At 62.4% G+C, this 12253-nt stretch overlaps 1 protein-coding gene across 1 annotated transcript in view; it reads left to right on the top strand.

Annotated features, from left to right (window-relative positions):
- CYTH3 (cytohesin 3) overlaps nt 1–12253 on the top strand; it is a gene marked incomplete at its 5' end in the record, with an annotated part of 52413 nt that overhangs the window by 37188 nt on the left and 2972 nt on the right. Inside the window, 11 exons of the mRNA XM_081092968.1 lie at nt 2020–2102; nt 4003–4067; nt 4320–4386; nt 6755–6873; nt 7213–7293; nt 7885–7997; nt 8513–8661; nt 8876–8987; nt 10566–10642; nt 10727–10798; nt 10938–11092. Of these exons, the coding sequence (XP_080949094.1) occupies nt 2020–2102; nt 4003–4067; nt 4320–4386; nt 6755–6873; nt 7213–7293; nt 7885–7997; nt 8513–8661; nt 8876–8987; nt 10566–10642; nt 10727–10798; nt 10938–11092 (1093 nt within the window). The remainder of the gene's footprint in view (nt 1–2019; nt 2103–4002; nt 4068–4319; nt 4387–6754; nt 6874–7212; nt 7294–7884; nt 7998–8512; nt 8662–8875; nt 8988–10565; nt 10643–10726; nt 10799–10937; nt 11093–12253) is intronic.

Here is a 12253-nt window from a genome sequence, read left to right as displayed (position 1 = left end):
GAGCTCCTGTGGGTGGTGTTTGTGTTGTTCTGCGGTGTTGTCCTCGGGGCCACCGCAGGCAGGGACACACTTTCTTAAAAGAAAGCTTCGCCTCTACTGTTTCCGGAGTTTTCCAGATTCTGCAGATTCTGATGCCGACACTTTCCGGCCTCAACCAGCCGGCGTCGGGCAGCACTAGCCAGGCCACGTCGCCCCAGCGGACCATTGCTTCCCGAGTTGTGTTTGGGACGGAAGCCTCGAGGAGCGCAGGTCCGCGTGTCTCGGGCGGTGACACGCGTGTTTGCGGGTGCGAAGGCAGGGACCCCTGTGTCTCCGTTGATTTCAGAGAGGTTCTCGGTGGCCGTCGCGGAGCTAATGAAGCATGTTATGCCCACCGGCTCAAGCTTGTTAATTATGTTGGTCAAGCCTATACCGGGCCCCCTCCTTTTGCCCTTGATGGGAAAATTCCGTGTTTACATGTACATCTGTCGGTTTCTGCTTTATATATTTGGAGGCCGTTTTGTTAGATGCGTATAAATTCAGACTTGTTTGTTGCGTGGTTAATCAGATATGTGACTATCTAGTGACTTTATCTCACCCTGGTTTGCCTGTGTTAACGGGCCACCTTCCTCTTAGTGAGGCTTGTCTGGTGTACCTGTCTCTGCCCTCTTTCTTCAGTTGTTAGCTATTCGTAGGTTTCAAACATGTTGTTTATAATTGTCAGTGTTGTTTGCTGCTTATGTTCAGGTTTTAAACCTCGGTCCTTTTCCCATCTGTGTTCATTGTAAATGTATCAGTTGTTTTTGAACGCGCAACAAAGTATTACAAAGTGATTGGCTTACAACAACACTGGGTCATCTTCCTCTGGGCCTGTGTGTTGGCTGCTGGTCGGGCCCTGCTGGTCGGGGGGCGTGCTGGTCGGGGGGCGTGCTGGTCGGGGAGTGTGCTGGTCGGGGGCCTGCTGGTCGGGGGGCCTGCTGGTCAGGGTCTTTGCACCTGGATGCAGTCAGCCAGCGGCCAGGGGTCCTCGCTCACCTGTCTGCGGCCTTTGTCGAGGAGGCTGTGACAGCTGGGGTGTCTGGGACTCTCTGCAGCGGTTTCTTTCCACAGTAGATGTCACACCCAGGCCGCTGGCCGGGCTTCCCCTGAGCACGTGGTTCGGGTTCCAGGGAAGCAAAAGCTCTGGAACCCCGCACAGTGTCCCTTAAAAGGGACCGCCTTCTCTTGGTCAAAGGAAGTCCCAGAGCCAGTCTGGCTTCCACATGGACAAAGACTCCTCCACCTCTAAGCAGCTCATGACTGTGATCCAGAAAGAGGAACACAGACGAGCAGGAATGGCCAATGCCGCAGAGGCTACTCATTAGTAAGAGGCTGTTGTGGACGGCTCTGTGCCAGTAAAAACATTCGGCGACGGTCCACCTTCCACGCCTGGCCACCCTCACCGCTGCACTGGGGCTCCCCATCCCCCGAGGGTACCGGCCACCCGTCCCCCGAGGGTACCCGCCACCCGTCCCCCGAGGGTACCGGCCACCCGTCCCCCGAGGGTACCCGCCACCCGTCCCCCGAGGGTACTGGCCACCCGTCCCCCGAAGGTACCCGCCACCCGTCCCCCGAGGGTACCGGCCACCCGTCCCCCGAAGGTACCCGCCACCCGTCCCCCGAGGGTACCGGCCTTCTCAGGAGGGACCGCCGCCAAGATTTCGGTGTTCCTCCTCCCTGTACATGCATTCACGCCCCGCTGTACGTACACACGTTTCCCAAACACTCAGAGCCGTGCCGCCCGCCCTGTGGCAGGTGCCGGCCCCATTTCGCTCGTGAGGCTCGTCTCTGTCATGGACGGAGCTGAGCCTTTTCCTGGCCGCGTGGGTTCTGCTGGACAAGCGCCGTGATTGTACCTCTGGCCCGTGGGAGCGGGGGGGGGGGTGTCTGTGGGGCCAGCGCGGCGCCGGGGCCGGAGACAGCGTGCGGAGCGGCGGCTGCACCTCGGACAGGCCCCGCGGTCCGGGCGGCCGGTCACGGCTCCCTATGCTTTCCTCTCAGCGCCCGAAGACCTCTCCTTAGAAGAGCGGGAAGAGCTCCTAGACATCCGTCGAAGGAAAAAGGAACTTATTGATGACATCGAGGTAAAAATGAATCTTCTCGGTTTTGCTCGCAGTGAATCCCGTAGCTTCATGAGCATGTGAACACTGGGTACCTAGTGTGTCCGCATCGGGCCACACAGGACGGGCAGAGAGCCTCCGGGGGGGGGGGGGCAGCCCTGCTCACCCACAGACACCCCCCCCACACACACACCCCCAAGGGAGCAGCAGGAAGTGACACCTGGCGCAGGGTCCCCAGTCTTTTCTAGCGCTCGCTGCTTTGGCTCAGTGGATAGAGCGTCAGCCCGTAGACTGAAGGCTCCCAGGTTTGATTCCCGTGTCTCTCTCACATGGATGTTTCTCTCTCCCTCTCTCCCTCTCTCCCTCCCTCCCTCCCTCTCTCTCTATCTCCCTCTCTCTTCCACTTTCTCTGAAAATCAATGGAAAAACATCCTCAGGTGAGGATTAACAACAGCAGAAAGTCTGTTTAAACAGCCGCAGCCACCTGCAGGCGCATTGCTCTCTAAATCGGCGGGGAGGCCGTTTCGTGGGGCGCAGCCCAGCACCTGGCGCGCTGCCTGCCGATTTTGGGCACCGGCGCCTTTTGCGGGAGTGCAGTGCCGCCAGCTGTGCGAGCAGCATGATGAGAAAACACACAGATAAACCGTATCCCCCCCACGCTGTCCTCGGGGCAGGGCAGGGGCAGCCTCAGGAGCAGCGAGAGTGAGCCGCAGCCATTGCAAAACTTATTCAGAAGACGGCTGGCTGCTGCCCTCGGGCCGCCCTGGGAGTCAGGCAGGCGTGGGGCCCAGACAGCCCCTCCCCCCGGAGCCCTCAGGTCAGTCTGAGGGTCAGGCACAGCCTGGAAGGGATCCTCAAAGCTGTCCTGTGCCGGACGGAACTCCGGGGGCTTTTTCTTCCGAGGTGACCCTCCGTCCTTGGAGACACAGGCCCAGCAGAGGCGCTGCGGCTGCAGAGTGAGGCCGTTTCAAGGTGAACGTGTGGCCGTCACCACGCTGGTGCCTGTGGAGTCTAGTGGCGCTCTCACCACCGGGTTTTGAGTTGAGGGTGCTGAGGCCTGGGAGGTTAAGAGGGTGACGAAGGTCTCTCGGTCACTAGGTGGTGAGGCCACGTGGAGGGACAGGGAGTGTCCCTTCTGGTGTCCTTGATGTGTCCGAGGGCCACGGGCAAGCTCTGTTGGCACCCCCGGCTCTGTCCATGGTGCTTCGTCTCAGGCAAAGCCATGGAAAGTGATGGGTCAGCCTCAGAGCGGGCAGGGACACTGTTCTAAATGCCTTTGAGCTTCGCCCCCCCCCCCCCCCAACACACACACCTCCTGGCCGCAGGGGGAAGGAGAAGGCAGGTGGCATGTGAGCTGACGTCTCATGGCTGCAGCAAGTGACCGAATATCATTGCTCTCCTCTCGCTGTTCTGTCATTTACACCTGTGATGTCTTCCCCGGTGTCCCTTCTTTTTTTATTGATTTTAGAGAGAGAGCAAGGGAGAGAGAGAGAGAGAGAGAGAGAGAGAGAGAGAGAGAGAGAGAGAGAGAAACATCCATGATGAGAGAGAATCATGGATCGGCTGCTTCCTGCACGCCCCACTGTGAGTGAGCCTGCAACCCGGCCTGTGCCCTTGCCCGGAATTGAACCGGGACCACCTGATTTGTGGTCAATGCTCACCCACGGAGCCACGCTGCTGGGCCCCCGTGTCCCGTCTTGCTGTCACCCACGGACACCGCAGAGCCCACCTAGCGGCGAGGCGGCCGGGCGCCATGCCTCTTTCTCCTGCGCTGGGGCGGCGTGTCCAGCAGTAGTGCTTGTCCACCCGGCGCCCAGGGGAGGGGGAAGCAGCACTTGAGGCCGCATCCCTGAGGCCAGGAGGGGAAGGGCGGGGTCCACCCCTACCCCCACCCCCACCCACCTCCCAATCCTGCCTCTTGCAGAGACTGAAGTACGAGATCGCCGAGGTCATGACTGAGATCGACAACCTGACATCCGTGGAGGAGAGGTGAGCGGTCTGGGGTGGGTGGGGTGGGACCGGGCCCTCAGTTCCTCCCTGCCCGGGAGCAGCGGGGACCTTCGTGTGACGGGACGTGCTGCTTCAAGGCTCTGCCTCGCACAGTGGCGATCCCTGAAGTCGTCAGATGGAAGCAGGGGCCCTGGCAGCCGCCCCGGCTGCTGCCACCTCCCGGGCAGGCTTTGGGGGCTGCAGCGCTGGGTGCAGTGTCCGCTCACCGTGTCCTGATGTTTCCACGCACAGCAAAACGTCTCAGAGGAACAAGCACATCGCCATGGGAAGGAAGAAGTTCAACATGGACCCCAAGAAGGTAAGAGCGTGTCCGTGTCTGGCTGTGAGACGCTGACAGACTGGCTGAAAGGCGCCTCCCTCTTGGGTAAAGGTGGCCATTCCACCTCTTAAACGACAGACTTGGTGTCAGTGTTTATTGAGGGAAAGGCTGCCAGTGAACGGGGAGCACAAAAGCGCCCTTTGAACTGGTCCCAGCACCGGAAGGCCTTTCCACGGAGGTTCCGAGCGAGGATGGGTCTCCGGGAGCCGGGCCCCTACCCCCCGGGGGAGCCGGACCGGGTGCAAGGCTCGGGCAGAGGGGATCCCGCGGGCAGAGCAGCCGACGCTGGTCTGGGGGCACCAGGTGGTTCAAGTACAAGGATGCTCTTCCTTTCTTCGCCTTCAGCCCCTGGGAAAGACCCAGGCTCTGCCCAGACTGCAGCCAGGGCCTTGGTCTCTCCCCAAAGTGGATTTCCTACAGTAACCCCCCACATCATGGCACCTGCCCCATGTCGCTGCTTGTTCCGAGCTAAAGGGCTAAAGGGCGGAGCAGAACCGTGAAGCCTGGAGCACGCGGCTCAGAGGACAGTGGGCCTCCGGTGACGGCAGACTCCGAGCTGGCTCCTCCCGTGCCTCGCTGGACTGTAGACGGCACTGGCTTTTCACATCTGTGTGCGTGCGTGCGTGCGTGCGTGGCATGTGCACGTGTGCGCGTGCAGCATTGTGTGTGCATGTACACGTGTGTGCGGCACGTGTGCATGTGTGCACATGCATGTGCATGTACATGTGTGTGCAGCATGTATGTGTGTGGCGCATGCATGTGCGTGTGTGGCGTGTGTGCGCGTGCGCGTGTGTGTGATGGAGTCTCTGTTCTCACTGGTTAAGGATTTGTTCATTCAATAAGTGGTTACTGGTTGCGTGGTCCGACCTGTAGACGTGCGCTCGCAGGTGCAGGTGCAGTTGCCGGCGTCACGGAGAGAAACGCGTGTCTCTGTTGCGCCCGTGGGTGCAGATGCCGGCCCTTCAGGTCCAGCCTGTGTGCAGCCGCGTGTGTTCCTGCCACTGTCCCGCCCTCCGCTGGCCTGACCCGCTCGTGGGGCGTCTGTCGGCCCCGCTCGGTCAGTGGGAGCGAGCGCACTTGGTCACGATGTGATACTTGGGGTCAGGAATGGGTTTTTCTTCCTGAGAAGCTGAGTTTACAGAGTTGAGTTGTGAGCAGGCGGCATGAGCTCCCAGGAGAGAGGCCCTTTGACAAGTGGATGTTGCAGAAACTGGGCCTTGCGCGTCAAACAGCAGCACAGGTAGCTCCTCAATAAGTTCACGGATGAGTTCACATCTTTTCTTTTTAAATTTTATTTCAGAGAGGAAGGGAGAGGGAGAGGGAAACATCAGTGATGAGGGAGAAGCATCCATCAGCCGCCTCCTGCATGCCCCTTACTGAGGATCGAGCCTGCAACCCAGGCATGTGCCCTGACCGGGAATTGAACTGTGACCTCCTGGTTCCTAGGGCGGTGCTTAACCACTGAGCCACACTGGCCAGGCTTAGTTCACATCTTGCTTGTGAAACGCATGTGGACATACATGTGTAGGCGGGGCTAGGGCTCCACACAGGTCCTCTCTGTCGGACTCGCCGTCTGACTTTCCAGACATTGTGTGTCCAGTTAGCAGCGATCAGGGTTAACGTTTACGGAGAACTGTGCGAAGGAGGCACTTTAATTAACGTGCACAGCCCTTCACAACAACCAGCTGAAGTAGGTCCCCTTTTATTTCCTGCTTCACTGCTGGGGAAACCGAGGCACAGAGCAGCCAGGGAACCGGCCCAGGGTCCTGAGCCGGAGCCGGAGCCGGAGTCGCTGCCCCTCGGAGTGTGCGGGGGGGGGGGGGGGCCGAGGGCAGCGGGGCGTCCCGGAGCCCGGGCTGCTCTGTGCCCGCGGGCGCGTCGTGGGAAGGGCGGTCTCCCGGTGCCCGGGCTGCGGCAGTGGCTCCGCGGGCTGGCTCTGCCTCCCCCTTCGCCGAGGCTCTGAAAGGGTCAGTGTTCGTCCGCTCCACTCGCTGGTGATCACGTGGCTCCCTGGTGGCCTGTGCAGGCTGCAGGGCGCTCGCCGGGGAGTGTCCCAGTCCTCTGGCTCGGAGGGTGGCGATGGCTGCCGCGTGTGCTCGGCGGAGGGCTGGGTGGGGGGATCGGGGCACGTGGCCCACGAGCCAGGCCCTGCCCTCTGGGCGCATCACTGAGGAGGAGAAACAGCACGGCCTGCTGCTGCGGACCTGCCTGTGTCTCCTGCCCCCGGCCGGTCCCTGGGCGGCTCCAGGACAAACCGGGAACTGGGCTGCAGCCGCCTGAGCCCCGGCCGGGGCCCTTGTTACTTGCGCTGTGTCCGGCCGGTCACTGCCTCCCCTCCCCTCCTCAGGGCATCCAGTTTCTGACGGAGAACGGCCTGCTGCAGGGCGCCCCGGAGGACGTGGCGCAGTTCCTGTACAAGGGCGAGGGCCTGAACAAGACCGTCATCGGGGACTACCTGGGGGAGCGGTGAGTAGGGGGCTGTGCCGCCAACCTGCCACCCCTCAGGGCCTGCCCCTCGGTTGCTTCCCCCTGAGCTCCCAGCCCTGACGGCAGCGCTGTGGGTGCCGGCCTCCCGGTCCCTGGGACGTGCCTTCCGCCCAGCACACCTTCAGGTCAGATGACCGTCTGCCACCCTCCCTCTGGTGGCTGCGACGCAGTCGGTCCCCTACAGAGTCCCCTCTGCATCAAGCCTGCAAACGGGAGATCTTAACTCTTCGTCGCAGGAAGTGGAAACCACAAAACCTTGTCTTAAAATGATGGGCATAGTCTGCAGGGGCCGCAAAGCACCTTCCTCTCTCCCTCCAGGGACGAGTTTAACATTAAAGTGCTCCAGGCTTTTGTCGAGCTCCACGAGTTTGCTGATCTCAACCTCGTCCAAGCCTTAAGGTGAGTGTCGGCAGCGGCTGTCCGTGAGGAGCAGGTATGGTTGGGAGGCCCCGGTCACTGCGTCCGGTCCAGACCACTCCTGTGCTGGGAGCACTCGCCCAGGGAGAGGGGCAGGCGCAGGGGCGGGGCCGTGCGGCCTCCACGCGGCCCTCCGTGCGGACTGGGGTGTGGCGCCCTGTGCTGGATCCCGTGGGATGCTGCAGCAGATTCCGAGTTTCTGTTTTGGAAAACTGCCTGGTAGGGAGGTGCAGGCTGGGCGCATCGGGGCGGGTCTGGGGGCGCAGACCCGGTGGCTGGGACGCCATTTCTCGTGGCCGCTCAGCCTCTGGCCAGAGCCTCAGGGTCTTGACTGGGGCAGGTGTCAGTGGGTGGTGAGGCCGGAACCCAGGCGGCTCGGTGGGTCCTCGGGCTCTGCTGTCCTCCCTACCCGTCCCGATCCGCCCAGGGGAGGGGCCCTGCACTGTGGGGGCGCTGTAGGCACTGAGGCCCAGAGGGCGCTGTCCCCCCCCAACCCCACGCGGCAGGTCCTCCTGGCCAGTGGGGAGGCCAGGACTGGACCCTGACGGCCGTTCTGGCCTCGTTTCTCTCCAGGCAGTTCCTGTGGAGCTTCCGGCTCCCCGGGGAGGCCCAGAAAATCGACCGCATGATGGAGGCGTTCGCGTCCCGCTACTGCCTGTGCAACCCCGGCGTCTTCCAGTCCACAGGTCAGTGATGGTCGGCGGCGTGTGTGCCGTGGGGCCACCCCCAGGCCGCTCTCCTGCACGTGGGGGCCTCTGACATAGCGCCCAGACCAGCCCCCGGCCGCTCTCCTGCACGCGGTGGCCTCTGACATAGCGCCCAGACCAGCCCCCGGCCGCTCTGCATGCGGGGGCCTCTGACATAGCACCAGACCACCCCCGGCCGCTCTGCACGCGGGGGCCTCTGACATAGCACCAGACCACCCCCGGCCGCTCTGCACACGGGGGCCTCTGACATAGCACCAGACCACCCCCGGCCGCTCTGCACACGGGGGCCTCTGACATAGCGCCCAGACCAGCCCCCGGCCGCTCTGCACACGGGGGCCTCTGACATAGCGCCCAGACCAGCCCCCGGCCGCTCTGCACACGGGGGCCTCTGACATAGCGCCCAGACCAGCCCCCGGCCGCTCTGCACACGGGGGCCTCTGACATAGCGCCCAGACCACCCCCGGCCCCCGCTGAGCCGCCCTCTGGCCTCGCAGACACGTGCTATGTGCTGTCCTTCGCCATCATCATGCTCAACACCAGCCTGCACAACCACAACGTGCGGGACAAGCCCACGGCCGAGCGCTTCGTCACCATGAACCGAGGCATCAACGAGGGCGGGGACCTGCCCGAGGAGCTGCTGAGGGTGAGCCCGCGAGCCGCCCTCCCCGCCCTGCGCGTGGCCTCCGTCGTCAGGAGGGTCCCCGTGGCGTGGGCAGCACCAGCCCACTGACCTGGAAGCATCTCTAGCGCGTCCCTCGCCGCCCCGTCCCCTGGGCTGGCCGCTGCCCCGTCCCCTGGGCCGGTCGGCTGGGAAGGACAGGCCTCCGCTGAACCGGGCGCCGCTGCTGTCCTGGCAGAACTTGTACGAGAGCATCAAGAATGAGCCCTTCAAGATCCCGGAGGACGACGGCAACGACCTGACCCACACGTTCTTCAACCCCGACCGCGAGGGCTGGCTGCTGAAGCTGGGTGAGTGGGGCTGAGAGGGGCCTGAGGCAGCTGCATGGGGGAGGGGGGGCAAGAGCCCAGCCCAGGGCCAGAGAGATCCGGGGAGACAGGTGGCTCTGGACTGAGGAGCAGCTGGAGCAAAGGCCTTGGAGCCCAATTTGGGAGCTGTGATGGGCCCAAGGTCCTTGGAGGGAGCAGCAAGAATCTTGGGGAGGCACGTGGTCAGACCCTTGGGACAGGGACCAGGGGGCGGGGGCAGCCTGTCAGGGAGAAGGGGAGACCCAGCCAGACCTGCCTTCACAGCATGGCCTAGGCCCTCCCCAGGCCTGGCCTCAGGAGGACAGATGTCCCATCAGTGAGGGTCCCCGAGGGCTCTCCAAGGTCTACCCACGGACACCAAATTCCAGCTGTTGGGGCTCCCTCCCGAAGCCGCCTCCCCCTGGACCTCTGCAACCTCAGCCCCAGGATGACCAGGGGGCGGGCCAGTGTCCCCCATGTCCCCCGTGCCCCCACGCCTCCGTGCAGGGATGGCCCCGTGCCTCAGCCCGATGGCCCGCACCCGCTTGCATGTGTGCTGTGGGGAAGGGGCCGCGCCCCCGAGGACCATGGTCGCCTTGGGAGCCGCAGGGCAGGACGAGCAGAGCCGCTCCTCCCTCTGCCCGTGGTCTGTCAGCTCCCACACCTGCGCTTTTCTCGTCATTGTTTGTAAGCTTGTCAGGGGCAGGGGCTAGATCAGCCCTGGGCAAACTACGGCCTGCGGGCCGGATCCGGCCCTTTTGAAATGAATAAAACTAAAAAAAGAAAATACCGTACTCTTTTATGTAATGACATTTACTTTGAATTTATATTAGTTCACACAAACACTCCATCCATGCTTTAGTTCTGGCCCTCCGGTCCAGTTTAAGAACCCATTGTGGCCCTCGAGTCAAAAAGTTTGCCCACCCCTGGGCTAGATAGAATGTGAAGCCAGTTTTCTCTGCTGAACACTTAAGGGTGAAAAACATTTCTCTTCCATAGAGAAAGGCGTAGACACAGATGAACTGTGTGTGTGTGTGTTTACGTGCGTGTCCCAGATCTTGTTAAGAGATTAATTCAATCTCATAATTCCCCGGGCCGAGGAGTAATTGATTTTGATGTATCCCAGGGCTGCGCAGAGCTCGGTCATGTGACCAGAGCCCTGATGGAAGGGATTGAGCCCTGGGCGGATGGCCCGCTGCCATCGGTGTCATTTCCACGTGGGGAAATTAAGCCCATTCATCACGACTGATTTCCAGGAGGCGCATTGGGAAAGCAATTGAGTTGTCTGGGTGCCCAGGGGGCTGAGAGGGCAGTGGCAGCCTGGGTGGGGGGTGCCCACGGGACCCAGCAGAGCACCAGGCCTCGCGCCCACGTGTCGCCAGGTGGGCAGGAGCCGTCCGAATGGCCCAGGCCACACGGCTGGTCAGGACACGGCTGAGTGTTGGACGGACGGTTGTGCGTTTTCACGAGGAAGGAAACAAAACCACGCGTGGCTCCTGGTGGCCCTCTGACAGCGGTCGCCTGGGCAGGTCCGGGCCAGGCTCCTGCCGGCGCAGCTCCGCTCACGGCCTCTGCTTGCAGGCGGGCGCGTGAAGACCTGGAAGCGGCGATGGTTCATCCTCACCGACAACTGCCTCTATTACTTCGAATACACGACGGTAAGCGCGGGCGGCGGCGGCCCCCTCCCTCGGCCGCAGGGCCCCGGCAGCCCGTGAGGCTGGCTGCGTGCTCCTCTCTCGCAGGATAAGGAGCCGCGGGGGATCATCCCGCTGGAGAACCTCAGCATCCGGGAGGTGGAGGACCCCCGGAAGCCCGTAAGCTGCCTTGCTCCTGCCCCCGTCTGTCCCTCTGCCTGCTCCGGCGCTCCCGCGCTGGCCGCTGGGGGGGGGTGGGGCGTGGACACAATATGACCACCTCCCCGGCCCTCCTGACGGTCCCGCTCTGCCCCACCAGAACTGTTTCGAGCTTTATAACCCAAGCCACAAGGGGCAGGTCATCAAAGCCTGCAAGACGGAGGCGGACGGCCGGGTGGTGGAGGGCAACCACGTGGTGTACCGCATCTCGGCGCCCAGCCCGGAGGAGAAGGAGGAGTGGATGAAGTCCATCAGGTGGGGGCCCAGGCCGCGGACCAGGCTCGGGCTGTCCGTTCCGTGTGGTTGTCAGTAAAAGCCTGTGAGTCTTAGGATCGCAGGACGCCCGTCAGTAACCGTCAGAAAGCTTTGAAAAGATGCAGAGTTCTTACTTAAAAGACCCAGAAATGACACAGCTGGCGTGGGGCCACCCCGCGAGCTGGTGGGGCAGGGGGCGGGGATAGTGTCACACGGGCCTGGGAGCTGCTTTTATTGGGGGTGAGGGTGGGAGCCTAGAGTTTTGAGGGTTCACTCTTTATTGGTGAAAATTAAAACGCTCGTACAAGTGGGAATTCAAAGCGCAGGAGGAGAAAACAAGCAAGTAGCCTAAATGGTCGTCTCCTGAAATCGAGATCTCTGCCACGCAGGAGCACGGGTGGCCTGGCCGAGTCTGGCTGCCGCATGGTCCTTGGGCGGGTGGCGGCCTTGTTGTCACCGTGGAGTCAGGCCTTGTGTCATGAGTTAGAGGCGCAGACGGCGGGGCTGACAGCACAGGCTCCAGGCCTGCACGGGTCTGCTGCGGGCACCTCTGCACCTGGAGGTGTGTGTGTGTGTGTGTGTGTGTGTGTACACGTGTGCACGGGTCTGCTGCGGGCACCTCTGCACCTGGAGGCGTGTGTGTGTGTGTGTGTGTGTGTGTACACGTGTGCACAGGTCTGCTGCGGGCACCTCTGCACTCGGGGGCGTGTGTGTGTGTGTGTGTGTGTGTGTACACGTGTGCACGGGTCTGCTGCGGGCACCTCTGCACCTGGAGGCGTGTGTGTGTGTGTGTGTGTGTACACATGTGCACAGGTCTGCTGCGGGCACCTCTGCACTCGGGGGCGTGTGTGTGTGTGTGTGTGTGTGTGTACACGTGTGCACGGGTCTGCTGCGGGCACCTCTACCTCTGCACTCGGGTGTGTGTGTGTGTGTGTGTGTGTGTACACGTGTGCACAGGTCTGCTGCGGGCACCTCTGCACTTGGAGGCGTGTGTGTGTGTGTGTGTGTGTGTACACGTGTGCACGGGTCTGCTACGGGCACCTCTGCACCTGGAGGTGTGTGTGTGTGTGTGTGTGTGTGTGTGTGTGTGTACACGCGTGCACAGGTCTGCTGCGGGCACCTCTGCACTCGGGGGCGTGTGTGTGTGTGTGTATGTGTGTG

This window comes from Myotis nattereri (assembly GCF_964212035.1).
Source record: "Myotis nattereri genome assembly, chromosome: 5".
Taxonomy (NCBI): domain Eukaryota; kingdom Metazoa; phylum Chordata; class Mammalia; order Chiroptera; family Vespertilionidae; genus Myotis; species Myotis nattereri.
This window is presented reverse-complemented; position numbering and strand designations above follow the sequence as displayed.